Source organism: Pterocles gutturalis, unplaced genomic scaffold (assembly GCF_000699245.1).
Source record: "Pterocles gutturalis isolate BGI_N339 unplaced genomic scaffold, ASM69924v1 scaffold33980, whole genome shotgun sequence".
Lineage (NCBI taxonomy): Eukaryota > Metazoa > Chordata > Aves > Pterocliformes > Pteroclidae > Pterocles > Pterocles gutturalis.
Genome location: NW_010139391.1, coordinates 23,829 through 50,379, shown reverse-complemented (window position 1 = coordinate 50,379; position 26,551 = coordinate 23,829). Strand labels below are relative to the sequence as shown.

At 40.9% G+C, this 26,551-nt stretch overlaps 1 protein-coding gene across 1 annotated transcript in view; it reads left to right on the top strand.

Moving 5' to 3' along the window:
* Positions 1 to 26,074, top strand: part of GOSR1 (golgi SNAP receptor complex member 1) — a gene marked incomplete at its 5' end in the record, with an annotated part of 27,878 nt that extends 1,804 nt beyond the window's left edge. Inside the window, 7 exons of the mRNA XM_010083329.1 lie at positions 53 to 140; positions 346 to 453; positions 1,569 to 1,660; positions 2,026 to 2,100; positions 17,274 to 17,303; positions 24,550 to 24,632; positions 25,950 to 26,074. Coding sequence (XP_010081631.1) covers positions 53 to 140; positions 346 to 453; positions 1,569 to 1,660; positions 2,026 to 2,100; positions 17,274 to 17,303; positions 24,550 to 24,632; positions 25,950 to 26,074 — 601 coding nt within the window. The remainder of the gene's footprint in view (positions 1 to 52; positions 141 to 345; positions 454 to 1,568; positions 1,661 to 2,025; positions 2,101 to 17,273; positions 17,304 to 24,549; positions 24,633 to 25,949) is intronic.
* Positions 26,075 to 26,551: the final 477 nt, after the last annotated feature.

Sequence of the window (26,551 nt, the reverse complement as noted above, 5' to 3'; positions counted from 1 at the left end):
CATTCCTGCCAAGATGTTATACTTTTCAATAACTGCTGTTCTTTCTCCTTAGCTCTGACACAACTCCTCTCCTAAATGGATCAGGCCAGGACAGAATGTTTGAGACCATGGCTGTGGAGATTGAACAACTTCTGGGAAAGGTAACTCAGGTTACTGGGGTTTTACTTCAGCATCTAGGAAATACTGCAGCACAGGTTTCTGGGGTGAGTGTTAGGAAACACTGGTGCGAGTGATAGACAAGTGCTTCTGGAGGTGTGTGTCTGCCGTTAGTGCTGGCTCCTTCAACTCATGCATTGTAACTTTCTTACAAGAATAAGCCATTTTGTTTTTTTTTCCTTCCTCTAGCTTACTGGGATAAATGACAAAATGGCAGAGTACACAAATAGCGCAGGAGTCCCGTCCCTGAATGCTGCCCTGATGCATACGTTGCAGCGTCATCGAGACATCCTGCAGGTAACAACCGCACATCCTCCTTGCTTTTATTTTGTCTGGAATGATTATTAGCAGTGCTGATATCGCAGCGTGCTGAAATGTCTTACCAGGAGGTTTAAATGCCGCTGATCCCATCTCACTGTTCCTCTCTCCAGGCACCCCAGTCAGTGAGTTGGAAAAATGGCATTTTGTGTGTCATACCGGTGCCTAGCACCTGGCTGAGAAAGAACAGTGACGCATGGGATCTTATATAGGTGTCTCTCATATAGCAAAGGGGAAGGGTACTGTAATGAATTATTTGGTCTGGGGGATCTGTCACATAGCAATATGAGAGGGAACATTGCATTTAAGTTAAGAAAATATGATTGTAAAACCATCTAAACTGCTACAGGGAGTTGGAGGGAATGTATTATAAATCAACCATGTTTCAAACTGGTGATGTTTTCCTGGCAGAGTAGTGTTAAATTTTTTTTTTTGTTTGGCTGGTCCTATACGGTTTGCTGTTTCTTATCTATGCAGTACGCAATGCGAAAACTGTGGTGTTTTGTAAAAGCCACAGCGTTTATATAGAAAAGAGTTCTGAATGTTTACAGTGATTTTTGGTGGATGCCAGTTGCAAGTTAAATTGGTTTTCAAGCAGTATTAGCTGTCTGAAATTTTTCAAAATTGTAACTTGAAGATCTAAAAAAAGAAAAATAAAAAAAAAGTAGTCTTTGTCATTTAGAAAAGACTTCTTTTTCATCTGGTGTAACTTAGCAAATTGAACGTCTTCACCACACCAAATCAGTAGGTTTTACTGGCGCTTCAGATTCAACCAGTAATGGGAAATTCCAGCACAAAATGGGAATTCATCAGGAAGGTTGAGATCTATGAAATCGGGACAAGAAATTACTGTGGATTTCCCTCTGTGACCTTAGCTGTAGCTGTCCAAAATTAGCAACTACTGTAAGAGCGGTGAGTTTAAAGATATTTTGCATTAACTTGAAAGCATTTTTAATGTTAATTTCCGAAGTTGGTCTTGCAATTTGTGTTAGAGAACAGCTAACATTTTAAAAGATGGTTGGATCTTACTGGAGTATATCGTGTTGCTAAATTGGTCTTGGGATCCTAATTTTGGAATACCTGTTTTATTACAGGATTATACGCATGAATTCCACAAAACCAAAGCGAACTTTCTGGCAATACGAGAAAGGGAGAATCTGTTGGGATCAGTACGAAAAGATATTGAGTAAGTTGTGTTGTGTGTTACAGCAACGGTGTGGGACTGTCCTCAGGGGGAGAAGGTGGAAACCTTCCTGTAGGAGAACTCTTGGCATAGCTTGGCCATCTGTGCTTTGAATAAAGCAAAAAAAGTTACTTGAATTCACAACTCTTACTAAGATTGTGATAAGATTCTGGGTTTTTTGTTGTTTGTTTTTTTTAGCTATGAAAAGGAACTCATGTTTTTCAAGTAAAACTATTAAGCTATGCCAAGTCACTTTAAAACTGTCTTAACGTGACTGGAACTTTTCTAGTTGGTCACTTCAGAGTAACAAAGCTTGATATGTGTGTAAATCAGCTAGTTTTCAAGTTCTTTTTTTACATACATTTTAGATCATATAAAAGTGGGTCTGGCGTGAATAACAGAAGAACAGAACTATTCCTGAAGGAACATGAACACCTTCGAAAGTAGGTGTTATTTGTTATTTACTTACGTAAATAAGTAGGTGCCTAACTTTTCAGGGGGATGAAACATTCGTAATTTCAAGTCTGTGTGAAAGCTTTGTCCATTTGTAGGTGTGTATGTCCACGGTGAATGCCTTGCACTGTGTGTTCTGTGTCAGCGCTGCTACTTACACAGCTAGATAAACATCTATTGCTTGTGCTGACTGTGAAATGGCAGGTGGTAGTCACGGTAGTTTTCTGTGCTTTTGACTTTAGGATCTTGTCAACGTTAAGTGACATCTATGTGTTGTCTTCAGTGGGCTTTCCCCGAGTCAGCTGTGACTCAGACTTCGCGCTTGGCCTGCTCTCTTACGGAAGCAGGTGCCTCTGTAGCGTACTGACTGGATAAGGGTTCAAATACAAAACACAAACTCCCAGTGATTGAGCTGTTCTTCCTTTGCTTCTCCTTTATTTCTCAGCGGTAGGCAGAGAAGAACCTTCTTTTCCTTCTGTCTCCCCTGAATGTGTACAAAAGGTGAGGGAAGAGCCTAATTCCAGAATTACCTGTGCGCTTAAATATTTGCAAATTGACTCTAGTTTATTGGCCAAGATAACAAGCAAAGTAGAAAGCGCTTCCTTTTTATCCCTGCTGCAGAGTGGGTGTTGGGTGATGAGTAAAGTTTGGCAAAAGCAGCACACCCCCATAGCCGAGCGCTGGAAGGTTCATGTTTTCTAGATATCCGGGAAGTAGCACTGATCTTCAGGGCTCTGTGTTCTTGGCTGTAGTCATGCTGAACTTCAGGCTTACACGAGAGGGCAGGCTTTCATTTTAAAAAAATAATTAAATAAAAAATTACCTGTGGCTTTCTCAAACGTGCTTTCTTAAAGAGAACTTAAAGCTTCCAGCCAGAATGGCACAAAAAGGCTTTCCGGGAGATTAAAATGAAATTCTTCGGTTGTGGATTACCACCACTTTATCCTCAATTTTCTTTAAATCGAACTTGGAAATGAATTTATTTAAAGCTTGAATTGTGACTTTTATTAGGTTTAATTTCTTATTAGAAATTCATGATCAGGTTTCCAGTAAAAAAACCCCCAGTCTTAACGTTTTGGAGGTGAATGTTATCTGAAATGTTGTACTTTGGAGATTCAGTCAGTGTCCCTTAATCTGAGTAAATTTCTAGATATTGTATTTGGGATTTTTTGTTTTGCTTTGGGTTTTTTTATTGGAATGTTAGTAAATACTTTTAAACATTTGGCATTTTGTTAAAGAAAGATACAAACAAAATATTTCTGGAGTTGTAGAGTGTACTTCCAAGAAACTGACGTTCTTCTGAGTGCACTATTTGAAAAGTTTGAAACAATGAAGAGAGGAACACTTAAAACATTTTGAATGTTATCTGGCAGGTGTCTTCAGAATTGGAGCCTAGCATTTGTTGAGACATTGATTGCTTTGATCTCTTTAAACGTATTAAACTTCCCAGTATGTTCTTAGGATAAAAATGCGTAAAAAAATAGAACTAAATAAGGTAGCTTCAGAAGCAGTTAAACCATCTTGTAGATGATTATTTAAAAATGTCAAGACTTAAAAAAAACCTGCACAACATTGAGAAAAAGAAAACAAGAAATAAGTGTGAGTTGGGGATCTTTCGGAAACAGGGCCAAAATTAATCATGGAATGCTACTGCAAGGTGGAGATAACTGTAAGGTGTATGAAGAAATCTGGTCCAGAAGCAGAAGGCAACCTTGGCGAGAAATGAAAGCTTGCAAGATGTTCAAAACTTCTGAACTGAGAATCAGTAAGCTCAGAAATAGATACTGGCAGAGGAAATAATTAGAGTTTCAACATATTTGTCTTCAGAGAAAGCAGTTAATGTGCTGTTAATGCCAAAAAGCTGTAAAAGGGAGCAAAAGGTCCCAAGAAATCCCCCGGAGCTGGCAGATTTCACCAAACATACTCCCAGGATAAGCAGACAAGATTTGTGTGGGTCGTGATGCTGAATATTTGCAGCGCAGTAAATCCCATTGCTAGACTAATTGATAGAGCTGTATAGTGAATATACATACACTGACACAAAGACACAACAGTAAAAATTGAATTGTATTTTTAGTGAAGTTGTGAAACTATGAAAAGAGGTTGAAAAATGGAGATGGGAACTTAAACTTTGCAAGTGTGTTGTCGTGCTGCAGAGTAATGAAATAATGCCCAGAAGAGACGTATTCCTATCGAATATTGGAGCATTCACTTGGTGTTGACCCTGCTTAATTTATGATTTTAAGTACTTTAACCTATTACATATTTATTCCATGATCTGATAATGGAGAATGTCTGAGCCATTACCCCGCTGCAGAGTACCAGACCCGTCTGTCAGCCTGTTTCTTTATGCGCTACCATGTGAGGTGGCGTAAGCGGAAACTTGAATTTACTCTTGGCGCCGTTTTCCGTGAATGCTCTTTAAAAAGCATGCTGGCAGCCCGAGGCGGTATTGTTTGTGGTGGTATCTCACTCGGGAGTAAGAGGAGGAGAGCCGGAAAGCTCTTCTCTGGGAGAGACATTGGAGAGACCTCTGCTTTTTGCCTAAATCTGCCTTTTTATTTTTCTGTCACATTTTGAACATCATCTTTTCTACAAGGACAAAGAATAGAGGAGAATCTGTCCATGTTAATTTTACATACGTAGGTAATCGTAAAAAAAAAGACGAAAATAAAAAAAAAAATCAGTGAGTACAAAGTTTTGATGAATAAAAGGATCCCACGTGTATTAAGCACCAAGGGTTTGCATTGGGATTGGGTGCTGCCGGGCAGCGCTGGGGCTGGGGGCATGCGGGGCTCTGTGCTGCTGCACCCCAGTGCTGGGAGGGTTAGTGAAAGCTTCTCTTCAACAGAAAGCTTTCCTCTTGGTTCACTTCATTTTATAAATCAGCTGCTTCTGAGTTTTGTTGGGTGATTGTCTAGAAATTTTACTGACTGTGGATAGGAGATATAAAGTTTCTGAGTCACTCAGTTTCCTACTTGATTTCTGTACAGATAATGCAAGGATAGTTTTACCTACCTCTGGAGAGAAAAACAAGAATGCCTACATTTTTAAATAAAAATGTTAACACCTTAATTAAAATGAGGCTGGAAGACAGGTCTTGTCAAATATTGATGCCCTGTTAATATTTTTGCCTAATACCTCAGATCTTTTGGCATGTCAGATGCTTAAATAAATATGAAATCTAATGCCTGTAGTCGATTTTTGAATGCTTGTTTTCTTGGGTCTGTAGCATCCAGTAAAGGTGTTTGTCTCATCTTTTCTGTTTGTATGCTTTTGGCCAGGGAAGTAAACAAGTCATCCTTTTTCTTGTAATACTGTTCTTCATCTGAAGAAAACAATTTTGATGAATAGATCTAGCTTAGCATTTTAAAAACTGTTCCGAAAAGTGCTGCTTCAGAGGAGAGAGTCCTGTCAACTTAGTGTTTGCCCTGAGAAGTTCTGCAGTTCCTGATGAGCGATAGTCCAAGCCAGCAGAGAAGGGACTAATGTGTTTGGTTAAAATTGCAAAGTTGCACGTGTTTGGGAGTGAAAATTTCCCCCGTGTCAGTACTTGCATTGTATGTGACTCGTATCAGGTGATACTGATGAATTTGTGTAAAAATTAATGAAGACTTCCAAGATTTAGATGGAAATTACAGATGTGGTCACCTGTGATGAATTCCTTGTAAAACCAGATGAAAACTAGACCCTTAGTGGTCGTCAGCATTTGCTGAAGTACATTTGTTCTGTCGTCGTGGAGCCACTGTGTGACTGTCCGTTATTACTCAGCTCCAGGGCTCGCAATTCAGACATTTTTCCTTTTCCAAAAGAAGTGGCTGGTGGAGAAGCAGGTGCTTACGCTGGTGCAGATATCATGAGCTGGTTTTTTAATTGTTGTCAGATGACTGCGTGTCTCTGGTGGGTGTTCTAGGCAAGCTATCAGTCTATCCAGCAAAAAAATTTTCAGCTTAGATAGAGTATCACATGTAGGTGATGCAGGTAGAGGAGGTGAACCTGCTCAAATTGTTCAGGCTGGCTAAGGACAAAACACCCCTCGTGTCTTAAAGTGTTTGGTACTGGGAACAGAGAGGGTAGGGGTGCTGGAGCAGGTGGGTGAGAAACTCTGAAGGAGAAAAGGAGGAGAGTAAACAAATCCGAGAGGGATGTGTTCTGCATGTGAAAGAGAAAAGAGGGGTAGGAGAAGTGAACAAAAGAAATAACGGGAATTGGTCGCAGTTGTGTAATGGTGCTATTAATAATACATATCTGATTCGTGGGGGTGATTAGGATAAATTAATGTTCATGCAGTGCTTCATATATGCGAAGTACTCTGGAATACTAAATATTTTTATGACTATTATTGTTGCATTTCATCTTTGAGGAGAGCTATTTCAGATTTCCTGTTGTTGTTTGGGCAGAAATGGCCGCATTCAGGAGAGAATAATCGCCGGGAAGCTGCTTTCAAACTTTGTTCATAATACAGTCCAGATCTTAATAGAGGGAGTGACTTGTTGACCCTTTTCCCTCTAAATACTGATGTTGATTGTGAATTTTCACTTCAGTAGTGATTGGCACGGAGAAGTCAGTTTAATGAGATGCTGAGACACCTCAGAGGGTTTTTGATTATCGTTGTGTTGATCTTCTGGGGAAAAAGCTACTGATTTTCTACCTTAATTTGATTTCCTTTGCTTTGTTATCCCTCTTCTCTGCTCCGCACGCCCTGATTTCTGTTCACTGTGCTGTTGCTGCTCAGGTTCCTGTGGATTTCAGTGGACCTTCAATATTGGATTAAAACCTGTGAGCTGCTGTCGTCTCCCCTTCCATCCCCTCCCTCCCCTCCAGCTGCAGGGGAGGACACCCAGAGGCAGTAGCTGCTCCGGCTGACACATGGGTCACCACTGCATCTCCTTCCTCTCCTCTTGGAAGGAAAGAGCCTGTAGGAAAACCAGCTCGTTCACCAGTTCCTCTTTCCTTCCCGAGGTGGTTGGGGAAGCAGCAGGGAGCTGCTGAGCTCCCCTTTATTCAGACCCAATAAGGGTTTTTTTTAATTGCAAAACTTGCCTCTAAATTAAACTTATTTTTTTTCATATAGAAGCAGAACGTGGTGTTCTTGTCACTCCATTCCAGCCTCTTTAATACAGGTTTTAATGAAGTGGCACTTGATAATGAGTAGTTTTCTTTGCTTTATAGCAGTTGTGAAAAAACAAAACAGATCTGCTACGAAAGGACAATACATGCTGTCCGTGGCCCTGGTTTGGAGCGGTTGCCAAGAAGCACCGAACACGGTGTAATTTGGCTGCAGGCTTGCTGCGCAGGGGTAATGGAAGGCTGCAGTGATTTGGCTATTGAACTGGAAGGTACAGTGCAAAGAGAGCTTGAGTAATCTGGGTTAAAACGTTTCTCTGCTGGCTGTTAATTGCAGGAGCTCTGGCAGTGGTGTGTCACTGTTTTCCCAAACACCATTGACTTGTTTTCTTTGTTTCTGGAATAAGGAAGTTTGGGAAACTGTTGCATTAAGAGTGCGTGCTAGTGCCTCAGCTAGCCAGTCAGGATGGCTGCAGTCATTACCTTGCTAATGGATTTACCACTGAATAGCCGTAATATGGACTTTTTGGAGTGGCAGCTCAAAGAAAATTATTTTCAAGGAAGGGATTTGAACAAAGGAGGATTTTTGGTATTGCAGAAGCTTACTTAAAGATGCACAACGGCTTGTACTGTACTCCTATTTCAAAATACAATTCTGTTTTTCCTTTCTGCTCTGTCCCCTGTTGCTGCGAACTTGTCTCAATTGCAGTTATGCATCAGTGATTCCTTCCTTTAGCCTTATATCTGCGTGGAACTGAATGGGTTTTACGTCCAAGCCTGCTGGCAGAACCTCTGTCTGGTGTCATTGTGCCATGAATCTTCAAAAGGCCACTTGGCGAAGTGGCTGGATCGGCTTCCCCTGCGACAGTCCCAGGCTGAATGCGAGACTTGGACATATCAGATCCTGAACTGCAGCACCAGACTGAGCACAACGTACCTGTTTCCTTATTTTAATAGTATATATTCCTCAGTGAGGGAGACTGTTCATGGCTTCTGGAAAAAAGAAACTTCACCGCTGATGATGTGGCTGTAATTATGACTGTATGTGCAAGTTATTGAAGTAGTTTAATGAGAATCTGTGGAGGTTCAAAGCTTAGAGGCAGTGAAGAAATACTCTCCTGGGTATCGTTATTATTTATAAATAACTTAATAAAAGAATGTGAAAATCAGCCAAGCACTTCAGGCTTTAAAAGAGGTTTTCCTTCTAAAAATAGTTTGAGCTTCATTAGAGTAAAATCAGCTGGTGCTTTTCATCTGCCTGTCCTGTATGGATGAGTTAAAAAGCCAAACCTCCCCTAGAACACTAAACCAAAGATTTTATTCATCTCTCAAGGTTTATTTGTATGCTTTCCTTATAGTTGAATTGCTTTAAAACAATACTGTAATCAGTAATTTCTCTGACACTGATGACTGTCGTGATATTTTCATACCTCAGTATGTCTAAAATGAATTATATTTGATGAAGGAGAAAAACAAAAAACCAAACAAAAAAAAAAAAACCTGACAAACCCACCATGCACATGTACAAAACCAGTTTGGGGACTTGCTGTGTAACTTCCAGTACAAAATCAAATTGTCCGGGTGACAAAGGGTGCAGTCACACAGGTGTTAGCATTGAGAACCTCAAACTCTTTGCTTTTCATCTGTGTAAAGTGTGAATGGTAATACGTGAGCTTCCTCTTGGGTCGTTAGGCATGTCTGCAGAAACTGAAGAGCAAACCCTCGCAGCACAGTGTGACATTACCTGAATACATCCCAGAAAAACGGTGTCTGGGGCTGGAGCTCTGCTCGGGTTCTGGGCTCTGCCTGAGGAGCAGCACGATGCCCTTCATCTGAGGAGAGGGAGGGATATCAAACCACGCTTCAGACTTCAGAGCTCTGTGTTTGCCTCTGAAGTTTCTTGCTCCTTTCAGAAATAAACAAGTGGGTGATGCATGTTTTATTTGTTGTTAGCTTTCCTTTCAACGCTGTGTCTTAACTAGGCCAGCTTCCCCCCCCCAGGTCTGTATTGAAATTAGGACTTTGGCAAGTGCTGAAATCCTTCTTACATGGGTTGGTTCCGAAAAGTAGGCGCGTCTTTTGAACAGAATCAACAATTGTGGAGTTTTATAGAATTTCTTTTGTGGAATCTGAGAATCACATATTATTCTAGTATAGCATGTCGTTGTTTTTGTCAGTGTTGCTTCATACTCCGTTATTCTTTAAGGCCAGAAGTGCTTGCTCGTTATTTGCCATCCGAACCTCTAGTAAAGCTGTTGAATTTCGTTTGATGTGTATGGATATGTTAAATAGGGATTATTTCCATTTTTCCTCAAATATAGAGTGTACCTCTGGAAAGTTACCATACCCCTGTATAAATGTAATTCTTGAGTTTATTGAATTTGAGCCTCTCTACTGATGCATCAGAGTGCGGTTCTCATCATTCCTGGCTGCTGCATGGTAAGCTCTGCAGATAGCTTCGGGTGTTGCTTTACCAGTGGTTTGATAAAGGTATCAACTCCCATCTGCTGAGGATATTTTCTGTCCAACCCATACTGGTAAGCAGAGCTACATCCAAATTCCCACTAAAGCGTGCCTGTTTTAGCCTGATAATACCATTTTGCTTAGAACCTGTCAAGGACCTTAGTTGTCAAGTGAAAGGTGCAGAGTGCTTTCCTCTCGCTGGAGAGACTTGTTTATACTGAGTATAGTCGCACGGCTGGAAGAACGCAGCTTGTTCAGTCTTGGATGAAAAGACAAGCGTAAGAACGCAGTGAAATTGGGTCAGAAGAAAAATATTGAGATCTTTACCCATTAATGAATTGCATCCTGGATTTGGATTGTAGATGGTTGGAATGTAGTGTGCACTTTAAATTTCGAACCACAGTGTTCATTATATTGTATAGTTAACTATGCCGTTTTAAGAATCATTTTCTGAAACTTAATAAACAGGCGGGTAGATAGTCGTAACATTAGGTACTTCAGCCAAGTCCTGGATGAAAGCCATACGGCTCTCTGCATCTACCAAACAAACCCTCAAAACCACAGCAGGTGAAAATGCAGTCAGGAAGCAGAGTACATTTCTGTCAAAGTGTTTTTTAGGGTTTTGTACTAAATTAAAATTGAGTTGTCATCCTAGAGAACCCTTACTTCATTTCTGTTTTAGCTTAATTGGAAATTAAAAATGCATTAATTACAAAGTTGTTTATGTGATAGGGGTCTTCTGGAAGACGTTCCCCCTTGTGTTCTCTTTCTTGGGTATGTACAGGTATGTGAGTAGTAGAACGATTGTTCTAGCTTTAGTCTAAATCCACGGAGATAGAAAAGTGGCACAATCTTTGTCCCAGTGCAGATTACAAACAGGGTGTTTCTCCTCTTGTGCACATACCTTGTCGACGTGTGCCCAGCAGATCCATAATGACAGGTTATCTTGGTCAAGCTCATTTTTTTGGCAGATAATGTTGGATATCAATGCTGTTCCTACTTGTACACACTTACAAGTGTTGCTTGGTTTTGAGGGTTTTTCCATGTAGCTAAAGATATAATCAAAATGATATGTTTTAAACCAGAGGAAATAATGAAAACAGCACTCCCCCTGAACGCTGGTTCTGCATCCAGCGTGTAAAATTTGAGGAAATGCCGATACAGTCCATTAGTAAGTTACTGGAATTGTTCTGACAGTTGTGGTTACTGATAATGACTTACAGTAAGGCCTGCCCTTCTCGGTTCATTTAACGTTGTTCCTATGGGTAATATGGAGCAATTATACAGGAGGGTCAATCTATCCAGGAACTTTCACAGCCATGAACAGAGAGCCTCCAGAAACCCCATTCCGTGGCTGTGGTGCCATCCTGGCCCTGGTTCTGTGCTGGCTAAGAGGCAACCAGCTGCCTCACTACGTGTAGACCTCAGGAGCTGGTTTCGTTTAAAGTTTTTAACTGCGTTCTTTGGGTAAACTGCATACTGCAGATTATTGAGAAGGCTCTTATTTCCTTATAGATTTGCTTTAAAGGAAGAAGTATTGCTGTTGCTCACCCTCTTGGGACTCGCGAACATCAGGCACTCTCCCCAGCAGTCTGCGTGCCAAAGAGCTTTCTTGGCTAACTCCTCTTTTCGCAGAAACATTTCTATCACTCTTGAAAATTCCCAGACAAGTCCGTGGAGTTCAGTGGAGGTGCAGACTGTAGCCTTTGGAAACCCAGGAGGAACAGCCTGTTCGTGTTCTCGGACCTGTGAAGGTGGATCCCTGGGTTCGGGAATCTTGCACAAAGGGAGAGCATCCCTTGGTATTTACTTGCATCCGTTAAATTGTTCTTTAAACTGAGTTAGAACGACCAATATTTTCATTGTTTGCAGTAGATATGTAGGCATGGTTACAGATGTTAGCTGCAAAGAAGGTACTTACGTTAGCTTAAGTCCAAATAGTTGGAATTGATAAGCTGTCGAGATATTTACTTAGCGATGTAGCTAGGAGTCCAATTTTTAGTGAATTTTGTGCCATAGAATTGCAGGTTGGAGGGAGTAGGTTTCACCAGATTATTTTCCTGGAAATCCTTGGCAGATTCTTCCCTACTGTGAAAAGTATGCCCTTTGCATGTTGTTTTTTTTTTTTTTCCCCTCTTGTAGAAGGTACGTATGAACCATCTGGAAAGAGATGCAGCAGCAGCTGATGTTGGTTAACTGCTGCCTAGAGGAATGGCTTATGTCGCAGTGCCTTGCATTCTAGATTTAACAAATGGCTTGCACTGATTAAAAGCAATGTGATGCTGTACTGTTGTGCCTTTTTTCTTTTCCAATTTTGCAACTGTTCCTCGTTCTTACTGAAAGTGATTACTGAGTGTCAGACTCCCCAGTCCAACAACCTGCAGAAATAAGCTTGCTGACGTGTCTAGAGTTCGTAGGTGTGATGTTGTTAACGTATTGTTCCTTGGGAGCAAATCCATACATTGACTTAGTGCTTGTGTTTGTGCTGGGGTTTTTTGTTTGATTGTTGTAGGCTCTTATTTCATTTTACCTCCCGCAACAAAAAGCGTGAAAGCATTGTATCTCCTTAGCATCCAGATTTATTCTTTAATTAACATATAAAGGGAGCTCACAGAAGAGAGCACTTTGCATCGGTATTTGAACCTTTCTCTGCTTTCAGGATGGCTTCTGTGGGCAAACTGTTCATCCCTGAAGATGCCTATTTTACTTCACATCTCTGGCCTTGGCCACATAGCTCTTCTCATGCTGGAAATGTCAGATATATGCTTCACAGTCAAATGTACTCTTTTTTGCTGCCTGTGCTGCGGCAGTCTGTGCGCTCAAAGCAGGTGCTGCTGCTGCCCTTTGATAAAAACACAAGAGCAAATTCTGTGTTGTCTGCACAGGCCCCTATTATAATTTTTTTCTCTTTGGGCATTGTACACGCTAGGTGTGTTTGTCTCGCCGTGCTCTTGTGTTGGGTCGCAGTCAGTGAGTAGGCTTCTACACCGGTTCTGGTCTTCAGTAGCAACTGCAGGAGACTGTCTGGCCGAGCTGAGCAGCTCCTGTGAATTCACTCTTTCTTTGACACTGAATTGAATCAAGCTTGAGATGAGTCTTACAAAACCTGGAATATCTTGTTTGTTATCACAGGAAAAAAAAAAAAGTGTTCTGCTTTACATCTTCTAGTTAAGTTTTTAAAGAGATTAATGATCTTCAGAATTTTTTACATTACAAGGTGTATTGATGGCAAGCAGAAAAATGAGTTGGAGCTGGGTTTTGTGTGTGTGTGCAGAGTGTTTCTTTCAGTTGTGAGTTAGGAATGGTTATTATGATGGAAATAACTGGCTGTGTATCTGTATATTTGTATTAGAATATCAAGTGTGTTTCTCAGTGTTTGCGTTCCTGGAAGTTCCATGGTGCCTGGTGATCCAGGACTGTGAAAATACAAAAGATTTAGTGCAGGCAGTCTGGGAGCTGAGACTAGTGATTAATCCTGCAGTTAGAGAAAGAACAAAATAAAATTATTATTTCTGTAATTATTCTTTATGAAAGCAGGAAGAGTTGTCAAGGGCTGTATTAGTTTATGCTACAGGGGCTTTCCCTAATCCTTTAAAATTATTATTCGTTATAATATTGCCCTTAATTTTATCTGAAGGGTTTAATGTGCATTGTGAAACGAGTTGTGTGCAGATGAGTCCCACTGTCCTCGCCTATAGCCATCTATATTACTGCATTTTAACTACCTAGGTAGAGATTTGCTTTAAAGAAACAAAGAACATAAAACCATTCTTCAGTTGTAAAAGCTTGGTGTGGTGGGCAGGCTGCTTTGCTATCCTAGAGGCATATTTAACTTCATTTTTCCTTTGAGTTAATTTACCTGTCGGTATGTTTAAATGACAAATTGCACGTTCTTTTCTGAAGGCAGCAGTAGCACAGAGGCCTGATTAGTTCATATGCATGACTGCTGCTGCTGGAGCTGTGCCATTTATTACAGCAGGTGATTGCCTCAGCATCGCTCAGCGTTTCTTTCAGATAGTGTTTTTAAATGGCTTTGTCAAAGTGCCGTCTATCTCGACAGGCGAAAATGCATAGTTCATTGAAACAGATGGCAACTCAGATTAATATTGCCCAGATCCATCGTTTGCTTGCTTGGATGGTCATAAAGTAACGTCCGCTGGATTTGTTGTCTTTGCTTGGAGAGCAGAACAACAAAGTCAAGAGATGATTCTTTTTAAGAGCCTCTTTTTGTAGTGTTATTGAATATGTAAGTTAAGCAAAATTACCATTTTCAATGTTGTTATTCCTTATTCTGTCAAACAGTTGAAACGAGCATTATTCATAATGGTGAGAACAACGTCTGTTTGTGTAAAACAGGTTATTGATAGCCAGAGATCCGCAAACACCCCTTGGCTCTCTGGGCCCTCCTGTACTGCGTGTTCCTGATCTTCCTTAAATCTGACTTGTTTTCTGTGGTTATGAACTGTGAAATGCTGGAACAGCAGCTTGCTTCTGGATACAGCTGTAAGTGAACGTCACGGTCTGTATTTGCCAAGAGCTTAGACTTCAAGAGGTGCTGTGTGAGTGCATGCCATTGCCTGTAGAAAAGCCTCTGGCATCTGCTTAAACCGAGCTTTTGCAGGAACTACGAACCTTACCAGAGCTCAGGGGTTCTGATGTGCAGGTTTGTGCCATAAAATGTTCCTGCTCGCCCTGCCTTTGCCACAATTTCAGTGGATGGCGTTGCCGTTTTCTGCTGGAGTTTGTTCACCGGCTGGAGGCTTGCAAGCAGAGACGGTTTTGGAGATTCTCGCAGGGCTGTTAAAAGGTGATGCTCCGTGGGGTGGGAAGAACATACTGGAAGCTCTGTTTAGAAGTCTGTGTGCTTCCCAGCTGTTTATTTAAGACTACAGGAGTCAGTTCTGCCTGCACTTACCTATCCATCAGTCACTCTGAAGAACAGACATGTATATCTCACCCTTTTGAGTAGTTGGGGTGACCTCCCCTGAAGTTGGGAAACATTGATCTCGTGACTCCAGGTGCCTGTTAAGTGCCTTGTGTCGGCATTTGCATCTAATGTCCACGTTTGTTGGTACTGAGAATCTTTATTACTGGGTTTATACATTTTAATTAACTTCTGCCTGTCATCGTTTTACAGGTAGCTCTGTTTCCAGGGTTTATATGTGTGTATACATACATACATATATAAAAAATAACGCAGTATAATATAATTGAATGGGAAGCTTTTAAATACTTTTTATGTTTCTGTCTCTGATTAGGTAATAAAACTGCCTCACCACGGCTTGCTCTAACGTAAAAAGCGGTTAGTGTCTCTGCTGCAAATGGCCAAGCCTAATTTTTTGTGCTCTGAAAACCTTGGAGAACATCCTAGTTCACTTACGGTCTCTGAATGTGTTCGACTTCCTTGTCATCTTCAGTTCATCAACCTGACAATACTATAATTTCATCAGTTAAATGGACAAAGAGCTGGTAATGCTGGCAGTGCTTTTTCCAGGGTAGGCTTTGTTTAGTAGGACTGTTCTAGCAATGTTTTGTTCCACAGAATTTTTATAAGTCTGACTTCTTTCCAGCTGGGCACCTGATATATTTTTGTTGTTAATAAATGAAAAAAAAAAAACCACAAAACCAAAACAAAACCCAGAAACTTTTTGAAAATTATGCATTCTTTGTGCACCATTCTTGCTTTTCAGACTGTGTTCTGATGTTTTTGCAGTTTATTGTTATTATGCACAGCCCACATAATATGCTTGGCTCTTGGAGACTACCTATTTATGAAAGGCACATTTGCAGTTGAATTTTTTCTCTTTGAGAATCAGCAATTACAGAAATCTTTAATGCATCACTTTTCTGCTTGCCTTGGGGACATTATCAGACGCTGTGAGACTTGAGACTGCTTCCATCAGTGTGTGTACATGGCTATGGTGTTTCACTGCTCTGCGCCAGTGGTAATAAACACCACGCCGTGAATGAAAATGCTTTTATTTGATTAAACCGATGTACTTGCAACTGATGGGAATCTTTGGCGTGTGGCTTTGTTTTGGGAGCAGAAGGAAGTGTTCCAGTTCCAGTGTTTTCAGCGTTTGCTGCCCCAGTTGAGTCCCTTTCAGCTTAAAATCGGGCAAAATATTTTTAGTTCTTTGTGTGCTGTCTCCATATTTTGAGCCATGGACTAGACTGAAATAGCAACCTGCATGTTTTCACTCCTCTTCGCAGACAAATAAGGACGTTCTGTTAGCGGCTCCCCCCTCCGAGCGCTTTACACACGCGTGCGCACACCGTGCTCCTTCGCCGTGCCTCCAGCTGGAGGTGTGGGGGGATCTCCAGAATTTCTGTGGGTAGCAGAAAAGTTCCAAATCGGGCAGCTCTGGCTGAGTCAGAGGCAGAACTGTGCTGCACTGGAGGCTGTTGATCCCTTCCCTTCCTGAGATGGCAAACACTTGGAACAAAGAGGATGGAAGATGAAGATGGTCATGCCCTTTTGGTGTCTTCTAATCCCTTTAGCTTGGCAGCAATAAATTCTGCTTTAAGACTCGAGGCAATATCTAGTACTACATAAAGCTGCTTTTTATCAGATTAATTTCCTTCTTGAACTGCACGCTTGCTTTTTTTTGGTTATTCTACAAGACTTTGTGTAAAAGTGTGGGGAAAAGGGAGCAATCGTAGGGATGCATCATTGTTTCTGCAGTGTGGGAAGCAGGGATGCAGGCACCTGTTCTGTGTCAGTGGTACATTTGAGATATTGATTGCTCTAACAAGATACGTTTTTCTGGGATTTCACAATTGGCTGTAAAACAGTGATTAAAAACCTGTCTGTAACAAGTTGAGTGTAGAAAAAGAGAAATTACTCAGGTCCTCTGAGGACCTTGTTTGTCATCTTAATCTCGCACATCGGTTCTTAAATGAAATGTTCTCTCCGTGGTGCTGTGTTTCAGGCTGTCCTTTTCCCAGCGATGCTGCCCAGAAACTCGATTAATGTGTCGTGGCGAGGGGGAAGGGGCACGTGTTATCGAGGTCTTTCTCTTACAGATGGCGTGTATTCTGTTCCCCATAAGTGTCGCTTAATTCTCATCCAACTGGTATTACTGTAGAAAGAACTTGCCTCGTTAACCACCATAAAACAGCTTTTGTAAAATTAGCTCTGAAGCAGTGCTTTGAGATGTTATTGCGTGGAACCAAGCCTCAGTTGATTTTTAATTGCTTTTTTTTGAGGGAGTGGACAGGAATGACCAGGACTAAAGAGAAAAAAAAAAATAGGTACTTCCTTCACTAATACTCCTTTCAAACTCTGCTGGGCTGCTGGCACACATCAGGCTCAGTTAACGTTAATTAGCCATGAACCATGGAGCCCATTCCCCTTTTCCTCTCTTGTCAGTATTTTATGTGTTCTGAGCATCTGCTCTTGCATACCGTTAGGAAATGCTGCTCTAGAGGACACTACATCTTCTCCAAAGACTCTTATATATACCTTATCTATGTAGTAGCAAAAAGTGAGAACATCCTCAAATAAGACATTCTAAGGGCAAGTTTGTTAAGGATTATATTATGGATGTCTTTAATAATCAAAAAATAATACTTAGTTCCTTTTTTAACTTGTTCCTTTTTTAACTTCATTTGTTTTTCTTTTGGCTTTCAGCTCAGATCGACTGATAGAAGAAACAATAAGGTAGGAATGAAATTACTAATTTTCATTCTTTTCTGTACAATCAGGTTTACGTTGAATTGTGTCCAAAGATATCAGTCATGTTGTTTATACAATAACTGCATTGTTCACAACTCATAGGCACTATTGCAATGAAATGGTGCTGGCGTTTTTTTTCCCCTATTCAAAATTGACGTGATGATGTTGCTTCAATATTTTATTCATCTCAGTTTAGAAAATTAATGTTTCTGTTCAGAGGTGAATAGCCCCTACAAAAACAAAGGAAATAATAGAGCAGAGTGAATGTCGGGTTGAACTGTTGAGGGTTTTTTCTTCCCATAGTGACAATCTTCTACAACGTGATTTTCTGTAATCCTTCAATGTATTCAGCGCCCCAGTGTGCAGCTGGTGTAGATAAGGGCTTTTCCCACCAGGGCTTGAGAGCTTATTGCTGTTGTATAGTTACTTATCTTTTGGGGTTTTTACGTAGTTTGAATACTTGAGTGATACCTTCTCTAACTGATACAGAAATTTTAGAACCATAGCATCATAAATTACTTTTATCATCTGTGCCCTTCCCAGTCTTCCATTGAACTCTGGGATTTTGCAAACCAATAATTCAGAGTGCCTGACTTAATGGTTTTAAATTTTAGATTATTGCTTTAAAAAAAAAAAGGAAGAAAGCAAGCAAGATATGCTTTCAGATAATGCATGTACTGGCATAAGTGATCAAGAAGAGTAATTAGAGGTGCAGCAGGGCTCTATATCCATTAGGGGCTGGCTAGCTTAAGTACACACAGTGGGCTAAGTATAATTAACGTGGTGGAAGAATGTGTTAAACCATATTAATGTGCAGTGATGAACCAGAAAGGGTCAGTAAAATGTCTGAAAAGGTGGATATAATCTCACCGCAGCCTCGTAAAGATATTTGCCAAACTTAGCACAGTTATTGCGAATATTTGTTTTACTTTGGGTTCTAGTCCTTCCCTGATTACACATCCTCTCCTTTATTGCCACTCTTGTAGCCCTACTCTTCTGTCGCGTAAGAATTGAATCTCTTGTTTGCTGCCACTCCAGCAATTAGAGCGTTAACCAGCATACGGTGATTCATTAAGCTTAACATCCTGAAAATTGACTCGTATTTTATCATTTGAGCTCTTCACCTAACTTCTTGATTATGTGTCATGAGAGCAGCTGAGAGGATGCGTATGCTCGAGCCTCCGTGTCGATTTATCTGTGCGAGGGACCGTAGCCGTGGCAAACTGGAGTGTAGAGCAGGGCAGCTCCTGGATACTCACCCAGGTTCCTCCAGCAGTTTTCAGCCTACTCAGAAGCTCCACCAGTAGGTGTCCTGGATGGTTTAAAACTGATTTTGAGTTTTGTTTGCATGAGCTGCAGTCCTGTGGTTGGCTACAAATCGACTGTCTGCACCGTGACTGCTTCTCACGCAGTAATCCCTGCTCATGGCTTGGGTCAGAGCTCCTTGGTGCTCTTCACTGAAAGCGTTCCTTCTGTGAAGAAATGAACTTGGGTTTTTAAGACGCTGGATTTCAGCACTCCTTGTTACATCATTTATTATCCATAGTAAATGAACTTCTTATTGTAGTTGTTGCCAAAAATGTTCTACGTTTCTTTTTGTAGAAGAAGCGCTTTTTTTAGTAGCTACATTGGGCAGGAAATGTCCTTTCATTTATATCCTCTTGATCTATTCTGACTCTGAGACCAGGGTACTTTTTTTGTGTTACTCTTTTTTGTGTCACTCTTTTTTGTGTCATCCCCAGTAACAGCAAATGTTCCAGTAGGATATTAATTGCTGGTAAACCCTACTGCATTTTAAGCTAATTTACCAGGTAGAAATTTACCCAACTTGTGATGATCAATTGCCTTATCTACTGTAAACCAAGTCACAGAGGGAATTGTGCAGGGGACGCTGTCTGACTGCAGATTCCTCGGGTGAAATGAGATGTAATTAGCTTATTCTGGCTCCTAACACTGCTCTGTCTTTACAGTTTACATCTGCTGTAGTTCATTACTCATTATTTGGGTGTAATTCAGGAAGCTAAGCAATTACTTTTTATTTTTTGGGGCGTTGTTATTCAGCAGTGACACTAAACACTGGAAAGCGTTTCTGTGTGTGCAGAGGCTTTTGCTGGCAAACTGAATACGGGTGACCCCATTGCCAGGGACTCACAGTCAGCACTAATTGCCGAACCCAAGCTCTGACTTTCTGTAGAGAAGAGAAGCAAAGAAGTGCCCGACTCTTCCTGCGTGTGGTTCCTCCACGGGAGCAAGCATACGTGCGAGCGAATATACGGCCACCTGCACTGAAATGATTCAGGAGCTAAAGCAATGAGCAGGGCTGTCAGTCCAGATGTGTTGTTAGTACTCAACTTTTAATCAGTTTTTAACTGAATTACGTGACATTGGTTCGTACTGCAGCAGAAACTTTCCAGAAACGAGTGGGATGTGATACTTGGTACTGCAGTTCTTTTGGAACAGCGTTCCCTTGGCCATATTTAAATACAAGCATAGCTTTTGCTTAATAAGTTTGGTGTTCTCAGGGTTTCATTTTCAAACATTATCACTTCTCCAAAATAGCAAATGATTTATTTCTTGTTTTCCAACAACTTATATTTTTAGGTTGGCTCAGTTTGAATTTTTTTCTCGTTCTGCATGTACAGTGTGACTTGGGCTTTTATTGTCATACTGTTCATGAGGGCTGACTCTGGCTGATTTGTTTGGATATTAACACATTGCACTAGTCCACTTTCTCTCCAAAGCCAGATCAAAACCATAGATTTAATTTTTTTAAAAAATTATCTCCTTATATATTTGGGGTATTTCTTTATGTAATAATTAGGATTTGATAAAAGGGGAAAATTCACTTGCAGTCAGTCTTGACTTTGCAGAACAGAAAGGCGTGAATTAGATTTTGAGTCTTAGCTCTTTTCAGGAGAGCATGCCAGAGAGTCTAGGCAAAATCCCTGGTGTTTCTGGGGAAATGTTCCTTTTGTTTTCATCTTAGGCTTCATCAAAAGACACAATAATCTTTAAAGTAATTTAAAAGATTGTGTGTGTGTGTGTACGAACGCATATATATATATGCATGTGTATATTTGTAGCTATGAATATATATGTATACACAAAGAACAAGTGATAATCATCAGAATTTTTAGCAATGTAAGCCTAGAGCATGCATTTCTATGCAGAGTCACAGAGGCCATTCCCTTGATCATAGGCGTTGTCATGAATTTAAATGAACAAGTGTGATTCATGGCCTACAAAATGAAGCAGAAGTTCCAGTAATACGTGAACTATTTGATTTTTAAAAACATGTCTTGTTGCTGTAGAGCTTTGTTTTGGTTCTTCATCAGCGTGGATGTGACTGAGCTGTCTCAGTGGATGAAGTTGACTTCTTGGTACGTTTCACCAGATAGTACGCTGTATGTACCCGGCTGCTACGTGGGGGGAAAATACCCAAAAACCAAAACGTTGGTCTGGGCAGAAACCCTTTGCTTCCAAGTCAAGCAGCATTGGAGGTGTAGCTCTGCGTGTTCGACTAGTCCGAGTGTGATACTGGCTGGTTTATTGCTCTGTGCTTTTTTGTGCCAGTAAAGACTGCAAACTCTGTACAAATATCAGTTGTTTTACTTTTGAAGAGATATTTGGTCACTTGTGTACCCGCAGCACTACTGAACGTTCCAAGGACAAACCTGAAACGATTGACATTCTGAGGAGACAGGGCGGCGAGCACGGGGTTGGGGATACTCCTGCTGCTCTGCGGAAGAGACGGGTGGGCGCTTTGTGGCTGTGCACTCGGGCTTACCTAGAAGAGACTTCTCCAGTAGTGCCACAGCCTTTAGTGCTGTACTTCAGCAGTGCTCTAATGTTAAATATAGAGAGCGGAATACCATCTGTCTTTAGAGACTTGGTTTACACCCAACTCTAGGAGCTCAAGCCAGTGCGGCACCGAGAACAGCTCATGCTGGTTTCCAATGAAGCGTTAAATCAGGGTCATCTTGATTCCGGTAAAAGAAGCATTTAATCCTTTATTGTAAATGTTGTCCAGAAGTTTCAAAATGTAAGAAGAAGGTATTGTTGTTGATCTGGGGAGATTACGGTGTTGAGTAACTAAATCGGGCCAATATCATGAATGGGAAGAATATGATTAATTTTTAAAAAAATGCATTTGTCGGTGAGGAAATGGCAAGAGTATGTCAGTGAGCATATGTTAGGGATGGGAAGGAAACCAAAACTGTCTGATGAAGGATATGAGGAAGCTGCAGTGCTCCAGACTGTGCAAGGCCAGTCGGTGGCCTGGTTCCCGGGCGCGGTGTGTTTGCTGGTAGCGCTTACATTGAATAGTCTCCTTCACAGATCTAAAGGCTTGGATAAACCAGCTCATGTTTTGAGTAATCAAATTATATGTGAAGAACAGTGCTTTTTGCTTGAATTTTGACTTGTTAAATGGTAGCTGGAATACAGTGAAACTCTTTTTCATGGATATCACCATTGCATTTCATTACCAGACCGTATCATATTAAAAATGGTAATCACTACAGTTGTTTTTTTTTTTTTCTTCAGAGCTCTTCAGTCAAACCATTGAGCTGCATTTTTCAAAATACCGGATAAAAGAAATGAAGAAGGTTCTGATCTTGTAGGATGTCCGGTTAGACAGTTACATCCTGCCTTTTTATGGGAGGTGGACAGTTTCACTCCTCGGACGTTAAAGCAGGAACTTTGTGTTCCATGATAATCTGTAACAATTATTTCCAAAGGCATCTTGGAGATGTCTCAGGAACACTTTATATCCTGGCAATCATCTTGTGTTTTCACTTCTGTAAATTAATGGATGCCTTAATGAGTCATTGGATGCATCTTATGAAAACATGTGGCTTAATTCGGGAGTGCTTTGAGAAATGCTGTATTAAAACTTCATCTGGACCAGTATTGCCTCAGTGGGGAGGTGTAAGACAAGAAGCTGGAGGCTACTGAGCAAGCTTTCCTGTGTACGGTTAGGAAATATTTTTTTTCCTCAGTTCCTTGTAATTCAGAATTTCCTAAGTGCTCTTCTCAATACCAAATGTAATGTTTTTTTTGCGAGCTTGTTGCTTTTTCCTTTAGAAAACTGAAATACCTGTATGCCGAGTTGTATATAATCTGTCAAATGCCATATCTTCTCATCTTACCCTTGATGGTAACTGCTTTTTCTATGTTGATACACAGCTTTTTATTCTCTGCTCAGCGTTTCTGTGAACACCTTCTCTTAGATGCTTTTCTTTGTGTACTCGTGCACTGTTGGGGTAGGCAATGATGCCATTATTTCTCCTCCAATCTAATTTTCACTTTCTTTTCTTGTCATTGTAGTCCTGGAAAGCTCTCCTGTGTAATCCATCCAATGAATCAGTTGCATTTCTGGGTTAGATGAGTTAGTATATCCACAGGAACAAGCCCACATGATGTGCTGAGTAGCAGGACACACAGTCCAAGGGGAGAAGCTTTGTAGACTTTCTTCTGTTCTTTTTGCAGAAGCAAAGAACATTGGTTAATGGATTCTGGCATCCCCTTTATAAACACCAAGGAGGCGACTGCAAGCCCTGTTGCTTCCAGTAAATAATGAGTTTCATTTTCACTTTGTGCTGATTTGGTACCTCAAAAGGATAAAATAAAAAAATGCTTCATAGCCGTCTGTGAATAAAAAATGCTTGAAGGTTTTTCTTGGTTCTGCCCTGAAGCTTCCATATTTTTTTTTATATCTAATACTTCAAAACTTAGTATTAAAATGTTACATCTGTTCTTATAAAGCTGCTGATTTAAAATGTCGGGGTTTTGCCTACAGATTATCAAGCTGTTTATATTCTCTTTATGACTCAAACTCCCAATTTCCTAATATATGTCCAAGTTTACCAGAATACTAATATAACCTTAAAATAATATATTGATCTGCCCCGTCAATGCACGTTGTTCTATTTAAAAGAACTCGCTGTACAGAGCTTTTGGGATGGTCTTTTCTGTGACCTGAAAGCTGTGAGGGCCATAGGATGGCCCTTGAGTCCCCTGTGTCTCACATCTGGCTGTGTGATGAGCTTGCCTTGCTTTCCAGGGTATTCTGCTCCTGCTTTTTTTTTTCGTACCGCTCACAGCCCTGGGGCCTTGGCTTGGTGAGCTCTTAGCTTTAATGGGCAAAGCCAGAGTTGGAAAAGGTGGCCTCCAGCTGAAGAGGTGGTAGCAGATTTTTTTCCTTTTGTTTTTTTTTTTTTGTTCCTTTGTTTCTTTTTTTTTTTTCCCAAGTTTACCTGGCACATTATAGGAAGGCTGGTTCTGTATCAAGGGCTACTTGAGATGGAGTAGGCAGATACAATGGAAGGGAGCCCAAAGGAACTCACTGCTCCCAAAATACTTCAGGGATCATTGATCTGATCTTCTTTAAGATGTTTGTGAACGGTGATACTGACCTTTTGCTGTAAATCTTGAAGGACAACTGTTAGGCTTGGCTCTGCTGGTTTTTGCCAGCTATCCTTGCGAAGCTGGCTGCAGCGTCCTCATAGGGAATGCAGTGGTACATCGGAGCTGCTAATGCGGGAGAATCCGAGCTTTGCCCACCTATCTGGAGTCTGAGGACAGCGTTCGTCCTGAGCCAATGTAGACCTCAACACTTTGTTGTGTTTAAATGTCTTCATAGACCTGGTGATGCTGTGTCCCCGCTTTATTGTCCAGAAACCTTCTGTGTAAGCCTCTGTAAGCTCACCTCTGTGAGCGGTGTTGGGTCTCAAGCAGCACTTGCATCTCCTCTTGACCGGCACGTTTGCTTTGCAGATTGATTTTTAATGTGTGTCAGCTCTTATTTGCTTAATACTTCTGTAGCTGTTGTATCCTGATGGCAGACAAGAAATTTCATACGCTCTCTAGAGTGGAAGTAAGTATGGGGTGTCTGTGATTAAACTTACTTCTACATTTAGAACTTGTGCCAGAAGAGTACCTCCAGGTTTGCTGGTGATGTGATGCCATTTTTTTCTTGGGGTTGGGGAAGCCAGAACACTGCCTGTTTCAAGAAATCATAGTGTTTTCAGTTGTTAATGGCTTATATAAAAAGAGAAATCATTGAAGTGTAAAGGATAGAGATTAATGGAAAAAATGTCATTTCATTCACATGGTCTTACCTCATTCATTGTTCTCTAAAGAAGCGTTGCCTGCTTGCTTTCCCCTTGTTTTAGCTGCAGATTATTCTTAGCACCAACAACTTGATCCACTCTTTTTTTTCTTTCTCCAGCATTGCCATGGCAACTAAAGAAAATATGACTTCGCAGAGAGGGATGTTGAAGTCAATACAAAGCAAGATGAATACCTTGGCTAGTATCCTTTCCTAAAAATTTGTGTTGCCAGTGCATAAGAAGAGGTATAGTAAAATTTTTCCACTCTCGTTTGGGGAACAAAATGCTTTGCCATGTCAGTGGCTGTATAACCTGTAGAGGTATTGTCATTAGTGACAAACAGACCATGTTGGAAATAGTCTCACTCGATAATCTGCTTGAAGCATCTTAATGATGAACGTGGTGAATAAGTTGTTTTCACTCTAAATACTGCATATAAAGCAATGTAGCTTAATTTTCAGGTAGAGATCTGCAAGGGCATTTTATGGCCTTCCCTGCGATATGTTTTCATAAAAGTATAATTTCATTTTACTTGGTTTTTCTTTCAAGACTGGTTAGAGCTGAAGCTTGGCGTACATTGCTGCTTGCTGCAGTTCGCAGCTAAGAGTATTCATGACCTGAGCATCCTCTTGTCTGTCACAGTCTTGTAAATGTTAAGATTTTGGTTTGTTGGTTTCTCCTCATATTCTGTGCTCATGGCTAAAGAATGTGCCGGACTGTCAAGTCATGCATGTTTGTAGTTTTCCCCCTTACTCCTTCCTTTCTGTCATAAGGGCCCAAAGAACAACATTAGCATCATTTGATTAGACAGATTATATCCTGAAGAGATGTATCTTGGTAGCCCATAAATTTCATTACAGTTCTTAGCAACTGGCAAGAACAAAAAAAAATTCAATAAGCTTTGGCCTTAAAAGATTCTTGGTTCCAAAGACATGAAGCTCTGAAACTCATTATCTTGTTGGCAGTTGTATTTTGTACATTAAAAGATAGATTTACATCTTTATGATTTTACAGGAGGAGGAGTTCTTCCTTATGTACTATACTTGAACACTGCGTAGTCATGCAACGTGCATGATTTTTCTGTCAAATGCCTTTGGTTGTTCCCTGCACCGGTAACAGAATTCCATTAAATAAATGCCACAGATGTTTTATATAACTGCCCCATTTACTTCTTTTTTTTTCATTCTCATTTAAACACAGTTATTAAAAGTAACTAAGCCTCACATATTGGAGATTAAAGTGTATCAGATGCTGGTAATTGAGGTGATCAGGTGATGACTTCGGTGTAAATGTGAACTCTGAGCTGGTCTGTTCTCTCTTTCCTCTGATTGTCTGTTGTTGGTGAAGTACAGTTGGAATCATGCTAACTGTCCCTTGAGGTTTTTTTACTGCATCCACTTTCTCCAGCTTGGGAGTAGTTCTGCGTTTTTTGCAGTACTGGGATTTCCACATACCGAATTTGGGGCTGGTTAGTGCAGATCCTGTTTGCTGATAGGACCTTGACTCAGACTCCTTAAAGATCGGTTTCCAGCAGTGAACAGCCTGATTCAAAGGATCAACCTTCGGAAACGACGAGATTCCCTCATCTTGGGCGGCATTATTGGCATCTGTACCATCTTACTGCTGCTATACGCTTTTCATTGATGGATGTTGCCCCACGGACTCTGCTAAACTCATCACCCCCATTCCTCCCCCCCAGGCAAGGAAAAGTGAGTGGGGGAAGCGAGAGACTTCAGCCTGCTCGTGAGGGCTGGGAGCGTCAGCATGGTGTCTAGAGCTTATGATGGTAGACTGCGACACTGGGTTTGGGTTGAAGCTGCAGTGTTTCCCCTTCCCTGACATATGTCTTCCTTTGGTTAAATTTTGTGGGATTTGTCTGTCTTTAGTTCCCTTTCTCACTGCAAGGTAGGTGAATGTGGGACACTTACCAGAACCTGTAGAACAGTTTCCGTGCTCAGCGGTGCTGGGGAGGTCTGTTGTTGGCTGGTAAGTGGAAGAAGATTGTTAGTGCTGGCCTTGGGTGGAAACTCTGCAGGAAGCCAGTTTCCTCTGAAGGCCAAGCACAGTGCTGAACACTTTTTGCCCTCTGAGAAGAAAATTGCAGCTTTAAACCGTCAAGTT